Below are 16,971 nucleotides of genomic sequence, written 5' to 3'. Positions count from 1 at the left end.
GAAGAATTCCATCATATTATGGTCACTCTTACCCAAGGGGCCTCTCACGACAAGATTGCTAACTAACCCTTCCTCATTGCTCAATACCCAGTCTAGAATGGCCTGCTCTCTAGTTGGTTCCTCGACATGTTGGTTCAGAAAACCATCCCGCATACACTCCAAGAAATCCTCTTCCTCAGCACTCTTACCAATTTGGTTCACCCAATCTACATGTAGATTGAAGTCACCCATTATAACTGCTGTTCCTTTATTGCACACATTTCTAATTTCCTGTTTAATACCATCCCCAACCTCACTACTACTGTTAGGTAGCCTGTACACAACTCCCACCAGCGTTTTCTGCCCCTTAGTGTTATGCAGCTCTACCTATATCGATTCCACATCCTCCCGGCTAATGTCCTTCCTTTCTATTGCGTTAATCTCCTCTCTAACCGGCAATGCTACCCCACCTGCTTTCCTTTCATGTCTATCCCTCCTGAATATTGAATATCCCTGAATGTTGAGCTCCCATCCTTGGTCACCCTGGAGCCATGTCTCTGTGATCAACTACACCATATTCATTAATAACAAACTGCACTTTTAATTCATCCACCTTGTTACGAATGCTCCTTGCATTGAAACACAAAGCCTTCAGGCTCGCTTTTACAACACTCTCAGCCCTAATACAATTATGTTGAAAAGTGGCCCTTTTTGATTTTTGCCCTGGATTTGCCGGCCTGCCACTTTTACTTTTCCCTTACTACTTTTTGCTTCTACCCTCATTTTACATCCCTGTCTCTCTGCACTTGTTCCCATCCCCCTGTTGTGAACTAACCTCCTCACGCCTAGCCTCTTTAATTTGATTCCCACCCCCCAACCATTCTAGTTTAAAGTCACCTCAGTAGCCCTCGCAAATCTCCCCACCAGGATATTGGTCCCCCTAGGATTCAAGTGTAACCCGTCCTTTTTGTACAGGTCATGCCTGCGCCAAAAGAGGTCCCAATGATCCAAAAACTTGAATCTCTGCCCCCTGCTCCAATCCCTCAGCCACGCATTTATCCTCCACCTCATCGCACTCCTACTCTCACTGTCGCGTGGCACAGGCAGAAATCCCAAGATTATTACCTTTGCAGTCATTTTTCTCAACTCCCTTCCTAACTCCCTATATTCTCCTTTCAGGACCTCTCCCCTGTTCCCATCTATGTCATTGGTACCTATATTTACCACGACCTCCGGCTCCTCACCCTCCCATTTCAGGATATCTTGGACACGATCAGAAATATCCCGGATCCTGACACCAGGGAGGCAAACTACCATCCGGGTCTCCGGACTGTGTCCACAGAACCACCTATCTGACCCTCTTACTATTGAGTCCCCTATTACAACTGCCCTCCTCTTGCTTTCCCTACCCTTCTGAGCTACAGGGCCGGACTCTGTGCCAGAGACACGGCCACTGTCGCTTCCCCCAGGTAAGCTGCCCCCCCCCCCCAACAGTACTCAAATAGGAGTACCTATTGTCAAGGGGCACAGCCACAGGGGTACTCTCTATTACCTGACTCTTCCTCTTCCCCCTCCTAGCCGTGACCCACTTGTCTGCCTCCCGTGGCCCCGGTGTGACCACCTGCCTGTAACTCCTATCAACTCCTCACTCTCCCTGACCAGACGAAGGTCATTGAGCTGCAGCTCTAGTTCCCTGACGCGGTCCCTTAGGAGCTGCATCTCGGCGTACCATATGCAGACGTGGACGTCCGGGAGGCTAGGAGACTCCAGGGCCTCCCACATCCAACACCGGAAACAACAAGCTGCCCTCACACTCATACTGCCCCTCTCCTCAAATAACAGCAAAAAATGAATACCAAACCTTCCTCATCTCGTCCATTTCCGCCTAAGCCCGTTAAGCTGAAGCCCTGAAGCCTTCACCCTGCTCCCGGCTCACTCCGTTGTCCGCTGTATAAGGCTCTGTTCCTTTTAAGTCTTCCATTCCGACGTCACACGCCTGTGCAGTCCCACCTCTCTGAACGCCGATGGAAAAAAAAACGAAAAATTCAAAAATGGCTTCTCCCGCACTCCCGCTCCAATTCTCAGACTTCCTTCTCTGAATTAAACCCAAAGCAGGATTTGTCCTTTTAAATCTTCCGCGCTTCACTGCCCATCACTGGCCATTGCTCTTTTGGCCACATTAAACTCAGAGCAACAGCTTCGAAATGTTGGAAATATTTGTCCACTTCTATCTCATTAAATGGAGGAGCCAAAATAACCTTCGACTCGCTACAAACTGTTGCCTACAACCAGAGGACTGATTCTCCGACTTTAACTTCTCCATGTAGCTCAAACTCTCTCCTTTTATTTGCTTCTCTTTCTTCAAATTCCCTTTTCCTATGGCCTTCTCTAGCCTCGAATTCCTTCTGTTTATTTTCAGCTTCTAACCGACTTATTTCCAAATCAGCTTCTAAGTGCTTTCACTTTATTTGTTCAATATATGTAACTGCATTTCCAGATTACTCATTGGAAACCTAACAAACACTTCTTCGTCAAACTTTCCCAAACTTATGTAATGCTCAGCGATTTTTCTTTGAATTATGGGCTTTGTTGTAACCTTCGTAATTCCTTTAAGATGCAACCTTCTAGTAATCTCAGATACAACACCCTTTCTCGCCGTCGCTAAAAACTCCGAGTTTGGCATTTCCATTAAGCCGTCAACATTCATTGCTGCCGAATACTACTCACACACAAATCAAACAAAAGAATCGGGTATATCCCCTTTTCCAAATCAGAATGATACTTAAACAAGCACTTAAGCTCAAAATTGGAACATATCTGGACAAGCCCCCAAATTTATGTCACGTGATCGGCAACAATGAATATATCAATCAAGTCAGGTTTTATAAACGAACAAATATTTATTAAACTCTGATCAATATTAGTAAAAAAAAAACAAACAAAAATCTTAACCAGAAGTAAACTGCTATGCGGCCGCTACTCAGTACTAGTTCTTAAAGCGATAAATGCGAAAACAGTTCTTAAAGTGGAGAGACTTTCCTGAAGTAAAGAATTCCTCGCAGACTCAACGTCACCGCCGATCCCAGCTAGGACCTGCCTTGTCCGCAGGATTCACGACAATGGAAATAAAACGGTTTAAAGGCACTGACCTTTCCCTCTGAATTCTAGGCACTGTACAGCCTTTTCTGCTGCTTTTAGCAGAGGCTATCTCATGCAGATCACTCTTTCTTGAACGAATTCAATAATGATCGATCCTCTCCAAAACTGCCGAACGACTCCTTCAGGTTCCCGTCTTCACTCTCCAATACAACTGAAAAGATACATCAACAAATCTGGCAGCGATTGGTTAAAGTGCCGGCCCAACACTTTTGTACTTTACAATAGGATGTAAAACTCCGTTTTAAATCAAAACTGCATCATAAGGCAAATACGCAGCGGAGCGGAATGTCTGACTGATGTTCCAACTGGAAAAACCAACTGCGTCACCCCAGGGGTCTCCTTTTATACCCGAGGTGAACATGTCATCACGTGACCTCACATTAGCGGGAAAATTACATCAGGTGACCTCCAAAAGACCATTGCATCATGGTCATCAGCTATTCAATTACATCATGGTCAAAAGACAGTCACAAGATATCCATCAGGTATGTAACAGGACCAATAGAAAATGACGTGGGAGATATTGTAATGGGAGACACAGAGATGTCAGAGAAAATGAATGCGTATTTTGCATTAGTCTTCACAGTGGAAGACATCTGCAGTACATCGGCCATTCAAGAGTGCCAGGGAAGTGAAGTGTGTGCAGTGAAAATTATGACTGAGAAGATCCTTTGGAAGCTTAGTGGTCTGCGGGTGGATAAATCTCTCGGACTTGATGGAATGCACCTTTGGGTTCTGAAGGGAATAGCTGGAGCGATTGCAGAGGCATTACTAGAGATCTTTCAAGAATCGACAGATTCTGGCATTGTAGCGGATGACTGGAAAATTGCAAATGTTACTCCGCTATTTAAGAAGAGAGGGAGGCAGCAGAAAAGAAAGTCTAGACCTGAAAGCCTGACTTCAGTGGTTGGGAAGTTGCTGGAATCGATTGTTATGGATGAGATTACGGAGTAACGGGAGACACGTGAAAGATAGGCCACAGCCAGCATGGTTTCCTGAAAGGAAAATCCTGCCTGACAAACCTACTGCCATTCTTTGAGGAATTTACAAGCTGGGCAGACAAAGGAGATGCAGTATACTTGGATTTTCAGTGGCCCTTTAAAACCGTGATGCACATGAGGCTGCTTAGCAAGATAAATCCCATGTAATTACAGGGAAGTTACTAGCATGGGTGGAGCATCGGCTGATCAACAGAAAACAGAGAGTGGGAATTAAGGGATCCTATTCTGGCTGGCTGCTAGTTACCAGTGGAGTTCCACAGAGGTCCGTGTTTAGACCACTGCTTTTTACGATGTATGTCAATGACATGGACTATTGGATTAATGGATTTGTGGCTAAATTTGCTGATGATACAAAAATAGGTGGAGGAGCGGTTAGTGTTGAGGAAACAAGAGTGCCGGCAGACAGATTTAGATAGTTTCGGGGAATGGGCAAAGAAGTAGTCAATTAAATACAATGTTGGAAAGTGTGTGGTCATGCATATTGGTGAAGGAAATAAACAGGCAGACGATTATTTAGATTGGGAGAGAATTCAAAATGCAGAGATGCAAAGGAACTTGGAAGTCCTTGCGCAGGATACCCTAAAGGATAACCTCCAGGTTGAGTCGGTAGGCAAATGCAATTTTTGGAATTTATTTCTAGAGATACAGAATATAAGAGCAGGGATGTGATGTTGAGGCTCTATAAGGCACTCGTGAGACCACACTTGGAGTATTGTGTGCAGTTTTGGGCTCCTTATTTTAGAAAGGATATACTGACATTGGAGAGGGTTCAGAGAAGATTCACAAGAGTGATTCCAGGAATGAAAGAGTTACCATATGAGAAGCATCTGGCACCTCTTGGGCTATATTCCCTGGAGTTCAGGAGAATGGTGGGAGTGGGGAATCTCATTGAAACATTTTGAATGTTAAAAGCCCTAAACAGATTAGATATGGCAAAGTTATTTCCCATGGTAGGGGAGTCCATGAGAAGAAAGCATGACTTCAGGATTGAAGGACATCCATGTAGAACAGAGATAAGGAGAAATTACTTTAGTCAGAGGGTGGTAAATTTGTGGAACTTGTTGCCACAAGCAACTGGGGAGGCCAAGTCATTTGGTGCATTTAAGGCAGAGAGAGATGGGTTCTTGATTAGCCAGGGCATCAAAGGGTATGGGGAGAAGGTAGGGGAGTCGGGATGACTGGAAGAATTAGATCAGCCCATGATCGAATGGCAGAGCAGACTCGAAAGGCCAAATGGCCTACTTCTGCTCCTATATCTTAATAGTCTTAATTGAGATGTCTGAGTGAATGTTTTCCCACATTCAGAACAGGTGAGTGGCATCCTCCAGTGTGAATTCGCTGATATATTTTAAAGTCAGATGACCGAGTGAATTCCTTCCCACAATCTGAGCAGGTTTACAGTTTCTACCTAGTGTGATTTTGGTAGTGCCTCACAAGTTTGGATGACTGGGCGAATCTCTTCCCACATTCAGAACAGCTGTAAGGTTTCTCCCCAGTGTGAATTCGCTGATGTACCTTCAGTTGAGATGACCAAGCGAAACTCTTCCCACACTCTGAGCAGGTGAATGGCCTCTCCCCAGTGTGAACTCGCTGATGTACCTTCAGTTGAGATTGCCAAGTGAATCCCTTTCCACATTCAGAGCAGCTGAATGGTTTTTCCAAAGTGTGAACTCGCTGATGTATCTTCAGTTGAAATGGCTGAATGAAGCTATTCCCACATTCAGAGCACATGAATGGCTTCTCCCCAGTGTGAAACTTCTGATGTACCTGCAGTTGAGATGACACAGAAAATCCCTTACCACATTCAGAGCAGATGAACGGCCTCTCCCCAGTGTGGACTCGCTGATGCACCTTCAGTCGAGATGACCGAGTGAATCCCTTCCCACATTCAGAGCAGGTGAATGGCCACTCCCCAGTGTGAAGTCGCTGATGTTCCTTCAGTTGAGCTGAATGGGTGAATCCCTTCCCACATTCTGAGCAGGTGAATGGTTTCTCCCCAGTGTGTTTTAACTGGTGTGTCAGTAGATGAGAATGCCGAATGAATCCTTTCCCACAGTCTGAGCAGGTGAACGGCCTCTCCGCAGTGTGAACAAACTGGTGTTCTTTCAGTTGCGCAGAATAGGTGAATCCCTTCCCGCATTCTGAGCAGATGAATGGTTTCTCCCCAGTGTGAATTTGCTGGTGTTTCAAGAGCTGAGATGAATGAATGAATCCTTTCCCACAGTCAGAGCAAGTGAACGGCTTCTCCCCAGTGTGAACCCGCTGGTGACTCCGTAGGTTGGACGAGTGAGTGAATCCCTTCCCACAGTCTGAGCAGGTGAATGGCCTCTCCCCAGTGTGAACTCGCTGGTGTGTCAGGAGCTGAGAACGCTGAATAAATCCCTTCCCACAGTCTGAGCATGTGAATGGCCTCTCCCCAGTGTGAAGTCGCTGGTGTGTCAGGAGCTGAGAACACTGAATGAATCCCTTCCCACAGTCTGAGCAGGTGAATGGTCTCTCCACAGTGTGAACTAACTGATGTTGTAGCAGGTGATTTGACTGAATGAATCCTTTCCCACAGTCTGAGCATGTGAATGGCCGCTCCCCAGTGTGAACTCGCTGGTGTCTCTGTAGTTTGGATGAGTGAGTGAATCCCTTCCCACAGTCTGAGCAGGTGAACGACATCTTTACAGTGTGAACTCGCTGGTGTTCATTCAGTTGAGATGATTGAGAGAACCCTTTCCCACATTCAGACAGGTGAATGGCTTCTCCCCGTGTGAAGTCGCTGGTGTCACTGTGGTGTGGTTGAGTGTGTGAATGCCTTTCCACCGTCCGAGCAGGTCAATGTCCTCTCACTGGTGAATTTTCTGATGTATCTTTAGCATCAATAGCAGAATGGCTTCCCGCTTGCAGAATAGGTGGAGCATCTCACTATGGTGTGAACTTGCTGAGGTATCTTCAGACTGGATGACTGAGTGGTTCCCTTCCCTCACACAGAGCAGGTGAATGGCCTCTCCCCACTGTGAACTTACTGGTGTGTCTGTGGGTAGCCTGTGAGTGAATCCCTTCCCACACTGAGAGAAGGAGAATGATATCTCACTACAATCAATTCTCTGGCAGTTCAGAAAGTCAGATGTTTGAATCCCTTGTACAATCAATGCAGTTGAAGAACTGATCTCCAGTGAACAAATGCTGGTGTGTTCTCAGCTCCCGGTTCCAGTGAGTTTCACAGAGTTAAAACAGAAAACTTCATTTCAGAGACAGAATACATCACCAGCTGGAATGAGATACTTCTTCCTCTCCAAGGATCGGCAGCAGATGTGTTGGTGTTGCAAAGAAAATATTTGGTCACTCCTTAAGTATCCAGACAAAGTCAGCAAAACCGATGTGTTATGGTTGTGATTCCCATACACAAGTGTTCTGCCATTTCAAACCTGTAAAAATATTTGCAAAAGACATCAATGGGTGAAGGACAATATTTCAGGAGAGATTTTAGACTGTGGTGAGAACATAAGAACATAAGAAATAGGAGCAGGAGTCGGCCATCTGGCCCTTTGAGCCTGCTCCACCATTGAATAAGATCATGGCTGATCTGACCATGGACTCATTTCCACCGACCTGCCTTTTCCCCATAATCCTTAATTCCCCTACTATGTCAAAATCTATCCAACCTTGTCTTAAATATATTTACTGAGGTAGCTTCCACTCCTTCATTCATCTCAATCTCAATTTCCCCCGAACCTTGAGGCAATGTCCTCTAGTTCTAGTCTCATCTACCAGTGGAAACAACTTTTCCTGCCTCTATCTTACCTATTCCTTTCATAATTTTACACATTTCTATATGATCTCTGAATATGAGCTCTGGCATCACAATTTTACCAAATTCAGCTCAAGTTGGGGGTACTCAACTTGAGATATACCCCAGGCTACTGTGGGAAGTGAGGAAGGAAATTGCTGAGCCTCTGGCGATGATCTTTGCACATCAATAGGGAGAGGAAACATACCAGAGGATTAGAAGACATTGTTCCTTTCTCAAGAAAGGGAGTAGAGATAATCCAGGAAATTACAGACCAGTGGTTCTTACTTCAGTAGAGGGCAAGTTGTTGGAGAAGATCCTAACAGGCAGTATTTATGAGCATTTGGAGAAACATAATCTGATGTGGGATAGTCAGCATGACTCTGTCTGAGGCAGATCATGCCTTATGAACCTGACTGAATTCTTTGAGGATGTAACAAAACACACTGATAAGGTAGAGCGGAAGTCTCCATTTGGCAGCGTATGGAGTAAGACGTTTTCTGTCACAGCTCCGTCATTCACAACATACTTCCCACTGCTAGATCCATTTCAAATTTGAAGATTTATTATATTCGCTGAAGGATTTACGATTTAATTACGATGGCTGGAACCGAATTAAGGACTGGCAAAACCCTTCCCGAGCCGCAACAAACAGAGAAATCAGAGGAAGTTTCTACTTCGGAAAGAATGCTCTCTTTAATAGAAGCTATTAATGTGAAGATCAGTACAGTGGATACCAAAATGGATAAATTGACGACAGCTAATGAATTGTTTGAAAAAACCATCCTCGCTATTCCGGAATCTTAGAGGAATTTGGAAGATTGATATCAGGCGCTTAAGCAGTGTACTCACAGAATTGAAAGGGAATTTGAATTAATGAATCAACCTATTAAAGAACAGGATTTGAAGATGTCTTTTATGGAAAAGAAAATTAATGACAATACTTCGGAATTATTAAGAATTAAGAAGAAAACGGTTGATTTAGAAAGCAGAAATCGCAGGATGAATCTACGTATACTGGGTTTGCCTGAAAATACGGAAACCGGTGAGCCAATAAAGTTTTTTTCGAACATGTTATATTCACTTTTTAGTGACATTCTCGAAGCCTGTCCGTTATTGGACAGAGCCCACCGAAATCGGTGCCATAAATCATCAGCCAAAATTAAACTACGTCCTGTAATTCTCTGTTTGCATTATTTTACAACCAAACAAGCTATTCTTCGGAATGCAAGGAAAAGGGATAAGCTAATTTATTATGAAGCTAAAATTCATATAGTTGAAGATTTTACTCCAGAGATTTATGCTGAAAGAATTAAATATCGGGAAGTGAGGGCAGAACTTTTTAAAATTAACTGTCGCCCGTCGCTGCGTTACCCGGCTCGTCTGATGATTACTCCACCCAATGCTTGTCCAAAATGGATTGACTCTCCAGAAGATATTTGGAAACTTATAAGAGTTTAAGTCCACTTCGTAAGCAATTTGAAAAGTTGATCCTTAGCTGGGAGTGGTTTGTAACGCCGTTGATGAAAGTCCGCTTTTCGTTTTATTAATGTTCAGACACAGACTTGGTTAACTTACTTAGATCTGTTGTTGCTGGCTTTAACAGTTAATGTAGTTCTGAATTTAACACATACTATTTACTTATTTTTTTCTTTGATTTGTAAGTCTTTAATATTAGTTCTAGTATATATTAGTTGATTGGATTTATCCTTTTTTTCTGAATACATGGCTGCGTATATTAAATGGATTTAAGATGGCCGTTGTTAATTCGGTCTTAACTACTGTTAGACATAATATGAAAATACTTGGAATCTCTTTACTTCTTCGTGTATTCTTTGTATTGCCAAATTTAAATGAATATAAGTTGATTATGGGAGGTGACTTTAATTGTTGTCTTAACCCATCGATTGACAGATCATCCAACAATCTGTCACTTCCTGATAAAACTGCGACTTGTATTAATTCTTTTTCTATTAGAATACTGTCTGGTAGACATTTGGAGATTTAAATTTCCTAAAGAAAAAGATTGTTCTTTTTTTTCACATGTATATCATAAATATTCAAGAATTGATTATTTTTTCTTGGATACGCGATTGGTGCCCTCTGTTGTTGAGTGTGCAGATGATGTGATTGCGTTGTCAAATCATGCACCTATGAAACTAACTTTGGAATTCTCTGATAATATTCACATACCTCAGTGGAGATTTAATATTTCATTATTGCAAGATTCAACTTTTGTAAATTTTATTAAAGAACAAATTTCTCTATTTTTTTAATTCAATACAACTGAATGTCAAATTTGGTTATTTGGGATGCCATGAAATCTTTTTAAGAGGACAGATAATTTCATATTCGGTAGGTTCAAGAAGGAAAACTAAGGCGGAACTTTTGCTCATCACTAATAGGATTAAAGAAATAGATAAACTCTATTCAGTAACGCCTAGTGAAGATCTCTTTAAGGAAAGGGGGGAACTCCAAGCACAACATGATTTGCTTTTGACTTTCCCCATTGAACAGCAACTTCTTAAATCCAAAAGCCAATTTTATATACATGGAGACAAGTCAAGCAAATTATTAGCTGGTCAGTTAAAAGCAAATATGGCTAGAAGACAGATTCTTAAAATACAAAGACCTGATAGACCTGCAACGGTAGATCCTGATGAAATTAGTAAGATATTTATGGATTTCTACTCTAACTGAGTCTGAATTTTCAGATAATATTACCTTTATGAATAGATTTTTGCAAAAATTGAATATACTTAAAATCTCTATTCAAGATATGAATACATTAGATGCACCTATTAAACAAGAAGAAATAGCAAGGGCTATATCCTCTCTCCAATCAGCTAAGGCTCCGGGACCAGATGGATATACAGTGGAATTTTATAGAACTTTTACTCATATATTTATACCTCAAGGATAAGTGCCAGGAGGGAGATCAGTGGGGATAGAGCCTAGATGTTCAGCGAAACGATCTCCCAGTCTGCGTCGGGTCTTGCCAATATGTAGAAGGCCACATCGGGAGCACCAGACGCAGTATATCACCCCTGCCCTGCTCTCACTCCATCCTCCCGCGACCCCACGAGGAATAGGGTTCCCCTTGTCCTCACCTACCACCCCACCAGCCTCCAGGTCCAACATATTATTCTCCATAACTTCCAACACCTCCAACGGGATTGCACCAGCAAGCACATCTTTCCCAATCCCCACCTCTCTGCTTTCCGCAGGGATTGCTCCCTACACGACTCCCTTGTCCATTCGTCCCCCCCATCCCTCCCCACTGATCTCCCTCCTGGCACTTATCCTTCTAAGCAGAACAAGTGCTACACATGCCCTTACACTTCCTCCCTCACCACCATTCAGGGCCCCAGACAGTCCTTCCAGGTGAGGTGACACTTCACCTGTGAGTCGGCTGGGGTGATATACTGCGTCCGGTGCTCCCAATGTGGCCTTCTATATATTGGCGAGACCCGATGCAGACTGGGAGATCACTTCGCTGAGCACCTACACTCTGTCCGCCAGAGAAAGTAGGATCTCCCAGTGGCCACACATTTTAATTTCACGTCCCATTCCCATTCTAACATGCCTACCCATGGCCTCCTCTACTGTAAAGATGAAGCCACACTCAGGTTGGAGGAACAACACCTTATATTCTGTCTGGGTAGCCTCCAACCTGATGGCATGAACATAGACTTCTCTAACTTTCCGCTAATGCCCCACCTCCCCCTCATACCCCATCCGTTATTTATTTATATACACACATTCTTTCTCTCTTTCTCTGCTTTTTCTCTCTCTGTTCCCCTCACTATACCCCTTGCCCATCCTCCGGATTTCCCCCCCTCCCCCTTTTCCTTCTCCCTGGGCCTCCTGTCTCATGATCCTCTCATATCACTTTTGCCAATCACCTGTCCAGCTCTTGGCTCCATCCCTCCCCCTCCTGTCTTCTCCTATCATTTTGGATCTCCCCCTCCCCCTCTCAAATCTGTTACTAGCTCTTCTTTCAGTTAGTCCTGACAAACGGTTTCGACCCAAAACGTCAACTGTACCTCTTCCTATAGATGCTGCCTGGCCTGCTGCGTTCACCAGCAACTTTTGTGTGTGTTACGCTGATTGACATTGTTGTTAAAAAGGCCTTCATCTACCGTGGAACTGAGTTCAAGAGTGGTGACGTAATGTTACAGCTATATAAAACATTCTTTATACCCCACTTCGAGTACTGCCTTCAGATACCTCATTACAGGAAGGATGTGGATACTATAGAAAACTTTGGAGCGTGGAAGATGAGAGGTGACCTGACAGATGCGTATAAGATGATGAAAGGTATAGACCATGTGGATAGCCAGAGGCTTTTTCTGAGGGCTGAACTGGCAAACACAAGGGGCATAGTTTTAAGGGGCTTGGAAGTAGGGTCAAAGGGGATGTCAGAGGTAGGTTTTTCACACAGAGAGTAGTAGGTGCATGGAATGCACTGCCAGCGCTGATGGTAGAGGCAGATACCATAGAGATTTTGAGAGACTCTTAGATATGTACAGGGAGCAGATTCTTAGACATGTACATGGAGCTTAGAAACAGAGTGCAATGCAGTTGGGAAATCCGAGGCAGTTTCTAGAATAGGTTACATGGACGGCACAACATTGTGGGCCGAAGGGCCTGTAATATATTGTAGATTTCTGTTTCTATATGCACTCATCTTCAAACAAGGCACAGATCAGACATTATGACTGACCATCAAATTCTCTGACTGTACGAGAATAGGCTATTTCTGACTTAGCTCAATTTGTCTCTGTCCTTTGGTATTATTTCAAGTTTTGGTCGTGTTCCACAACACCACAAAGAGCACTTGTTTCTACATGTATGATCCTGGAGATTTACTAATTACTTGGACCACCTCTCACCAGCTGATTGACAGTGATGAACCCATCGATGGCAATGCCAAAGAATATAAAGTGGAGGGCAGTGGTTATTCTCATTGGAGTGCGGCACTTCTGTAATGTGAAAGCCACAAGTCACTTGTCATCGAGGCAAAGGTGTTTCATATCATTACTTACCCAGAGAGAACTAAATCTGACGGAAGGTTTTATTTCCATACAGCACTAATTGACATTCTCACTGACTGGAAGGTAAACTCTTCAGCCGAGATTAACTGGGAACTATATTTTTGTTTCGAGTTCATAATCCTCGGATTTACATAGCTGGAGCTCGCAGCGCTTGGGAGATACACCCGCTCGCACTTCCTTCGACTGTGTGGGACAAGGCCGGTACTATCGCCCATGGCTGCCTCTTTACCCAGAAGCCCTCGCGAAGAGAACCCTCCCTGATCAGCATCGAATGATCCAGGAATGCGCATGTGCCGCTAAACTGGCGGCGACGGCACCACCCACGAGTCGAAAGCTGCCTGGAGCCCGGGTACGGATCGTCGGGCTGAGAGAGAGGGAAAAGACCAGGACCGTCGTGGGGTGCACCACCAGTGTGGCTGAAAATCACAGTAATTGTCCTTCGGTCGCGTTTCAAACGCCGGTGATTATAAGAGGCCCGACAGCGCCCACTCTTACCTGCATCTGATCGTTGCGAGCCGCTCCTCTATTCCGCGCATGCGCGTTATTCGGGATTGGTCGCGACAACCACGCATGCGCGTTGGTTTAAAGGGGAGAACATCTGCAGATGCGGAAATCCAAAGCAACGCGCAGAAAATGCTGGAGGAACTCGGGGGGGCGGGGCGGACAGCAACTATGGAGAGGAGTGAACAGGCGGCGTTTCAGACTGAGACCCTTCTTCAGGACTGGAAAGGAAGGGAGGGAGTCAGAATGTGGGGGGAGATGCGGTGATCGGTGAAAACGGGAGAGGAGGAGGCGGAGTAAAGTCAAGAGCCGTGAAGTTGATAGGTAAAACAGATATAGGGCTGGAGAATAATAATAATAATAATAATATTAATAAATACCTTATTGATCCTGAGTGGGTAATTCTGTTGTTACAGCAGCAATATTTAAAATCACACTTAGTATTGTGCAGACTTTACTAAAAATAAAGTAGAGATAATAATATACACAATAATACTTTCCAATGTGCAATAATAATGTATGAAATAATATTGCAGAGACTGTGATCTGTCGCAGAAAGATGTATTGAACTGACTTTATTTCTTACATCCTTCACATACATGTGGAGTAACACACATAAAAGTTGCTGGTGAACGCAGCAGGCCAGACAGCATCTCTAGGAAGAGGTGCAGTCGACGTTTCAGGCCGAGACCCTTCGTCAGGACTAACTGAAGGAAGAGTGAGCAAGGGATTTGCAAGTTGGAGGGAGAGGGGGATATCCAAAATTATAGGAGAAGACAGGAGGGGGAGGGATGGAGCCAAGAGCTGGACCGGTGATAGGCAAAAGGGATACGAGAGGATCATGGGACAGGAGGTCCGGGAAGAAAGACAAGGGGGGGAGGACCCAGAGGATGGGCAAGGGGTATATTCAGAGGGACAGAGGGAGAAAAAGGAGAGTGAGAGAAAGAATGTGTGTATAAAAATAAGTAACAGATGGGGTACGAGGGGGAGGTGGGGCATTAGCGGAAGTTAGAGAAGTCGATGTTCATGCCATCAGGTTGGAGGCTGCCCAGACGGAATATAAGGTGTTGTTCCTCCAACCTGAGTGTGGTTTCATCTTTACAGTAGAGGAGGCCGTGGATAGACATGTCAGAATGGGAATGGGATGTGGAATTAAAATGTGTGGCCACGGGGAGATCCTGCTTTCTCTGGCGGACAGAGCGTAGATGTTCAGCAAAGCGGTCCCCCAGTCTGCATCGGGTCTCGCCAATATATAAAAGGCCACATCGGGAGCACCGGACGCAGTATATCACCCCAGTCGACTCACAGGTGAAGTGTTGCCTCACCTGGAAGGGCTGTTTGGGGCCCTGAATGGTGGTAAGGGAGGAAGTGTAAGGGCATGTGTAGCACTTGTTCCGCTTACACGGATAAGTGCCAGGAGGGAGATCAGTGGGGAGGGATGGGGGGGACGAATGGACAAGGGAGTTGCGTAGGGAGCGATCCCTGCAGAATGCGGGGGGGGGGGTGGAACGATGTGCTTAGTGGTGGGATTCCACCCCCCTCCTTGTCTTTCTTCCCGGACCTCCTGTCCCATGATCCTCTCGTATCCCTTTTGCCTATCACCTGTCCAGCTCTTGGCTCCATCCCTCCCCCTCCTGTCTTCTTCTATCATTTTGGATCTCCCCCTCCTCCTCCAACTTTCAAATCCCTTACTCACTCTTCCTTCGGTTAGTCCTGACGAAGGGTCTCGGCCTGAAACGTCGACTGCACCTCTTCCTAGGGATGCTGCCTGGCCTGCTGCATTCACCAGCAACTTTTATGTGTGTTGCTTGAATTTCCAGCATCTGCAGAATTCCTGTTGTTTACATGTGGAGTAAAACTGTTTACATTACTCCTCTGTCTAAATGTGCAATTTGCAATCATAGCAATTTATAATAATTTATAATAAACAGAACAGTCAATGTAACATAGAACTACACTCAAATCAGCGTGAGTTAAGCAGTCTGATTCCTAGTGGAAGAAGCTGTCCCAGAGCCTGTTGTTTCCAGCTTTTATGCTGCGGTAACGTTGCCCCGATGGTAGCTGCTGGAATAGATTGTGATTGTTGCGACTCGGGTGCCCAATGATCCTGTGGACCCTTTTTACACACCTGTCTTTCTAAATTTCCTGTATCATGGGAAGTTCACAGACCACGTGAGGTCCTCGGTGATGAGAATCCCGAGGAACTTAAAGCTGTTTACCCTCTCAACCCCAGATATATTGATGTCAAGAGATGCAGCTCCTCAGAGACCGTGTTAGGGATCTGGAGCTGCAGCTTGATGACTTACTGCTTATCAGGGAAAGTGAAGAGGTGATAGACAGGAGCTACAGGGAGGTAGTCATCCCTAGGCTACAGGGGTCAGAAAACTGGGTCACTGTCAAGAGAGGGAAGGGAAATGCCCGGATAGTGGAGAGCACCCCTGTGGCTGTCCCCCTCAGCAACAAATATCTTGTTCTGGATGCTGTTGAGGAGGATGACTTCACAGGGGACGCCCACGGTGACCGGGTCTCTGCCACTGAGCGTGGCGTTGTTGTGCGGGAGAGAAGGAGGGAGAAGAGAAATGCGGTAGTCATAGGGGATTCCATAGTCAGGGGAACAGACAGGAGATTCTGTGAGCCTGACAGAGATACCCGCATGGTGTGTTGCCTCCCAGGTGCCAGGGTACGGGATGTCTCGGATCGGGTCCAGAATATTCTGAAGGGGGAGGGTGAGCAGCCAGTTGTCTTGGTACATGTTGGTACCAATGACATGGATAGGACAAAGGAGGAGGTCCTGAAGAGAGATTTCCAGGAGTTAGGAAGGAAGCTGAGAAGCAGGACCTCCAGTATAGTAATCTCAGGATTGCTACCTGTGCCACATGCTAGCGAGGGCAAGAATAGTCGGATCAGGCAGATGAATGCGTGGCTGAGAGACTGGTGCAGGGGGCAGGGCTTCAGATTCTTGGATAATTGGGATCTCTTCTGAGGGAAGTATGACCTGTTCAAAATGACCTGGCGGGAAAGTTTAATAGAACTGTTAGGGAGGGTTTAAACTATTTGGCAGGGGGATGGGAACCGGAATGACAGAGTGGAGGAAGGAGAAAACAGAAATAAATCTAAGATAGTGAGCAGTAAATATGTCAGGAAAGACAGGCAGGTGATGGGGCAAATTTGTAGCCACTGGGATGAGTTGCAGTGCAATAAAATCGCAGCGAAATCAAAGCGAAAAGTACCAAATACTGGTCTTAAGCTGTTATACTGAAATGCACGCAGCATAAGGAATAAGGTGGATGATCTTGTTGTACAGCTACAGATTGGCAGGTATGATATTGTGGCCATCACTGAGACCTGACTAAAGGATGCATGTCTCTGGGAGCTGAACGTCCAAGGATACACGGTGTATCGGAAGAATAGGAAGGTAGGCAGAGGGGGAGGCATGGCTTTATTGGTAAGAAATGATATTAAACCATCAGAAAGAGGTGATACAGGATCGGAAGGTGCA

The 16,971-nt window shown here is 45.0% G+C and overlaps 1 protein-coding gene across 1 annotated transcript in view; it reads right to left on the bottom strand.

Annotated features, from left to right (window-relative positions):
• Window positions 1–1,526: 1,526 nt before the first annotated feature.
• Window positions 1,527–16,971, bottom strand: part of LOC140196934 (uncharacterized) — a 62,717-nt gene continuing 47,272 nt past the window's right edge. Inside the window, 2 exon segments of the mRNA XM_072256882.1 lie at window positions 1,527–5,462; window positions 5,465–6,883. Of these exon segments, the coding sequence (XP_072112983.1) occupies window positions 5,332–5,462; window positions 5,465–6,883 (1,550 nt within the window). The 3' untranslated portion in view covers window positions 1,527–5,331.

Source organism: Mobula birostris, chromosome 4, assembly GCF_030028105.1.
Source record: "Mobula birostris isolate sMobBir1 chromosome 4, sMobBir1.hap1, whole genome shotgun sequence".
Classification (NCBI taxonomy): Eukaryota; Metazoa; Chordata; class Chondrichthyes; order Myliobatiformes; family Myliobatidae; genus Mobula; species Mobula birostris.
Note: the sequence above shows the minus strand (reverse complement) of the source record. Positions and strands in the feature narration are given on the sequence as shown.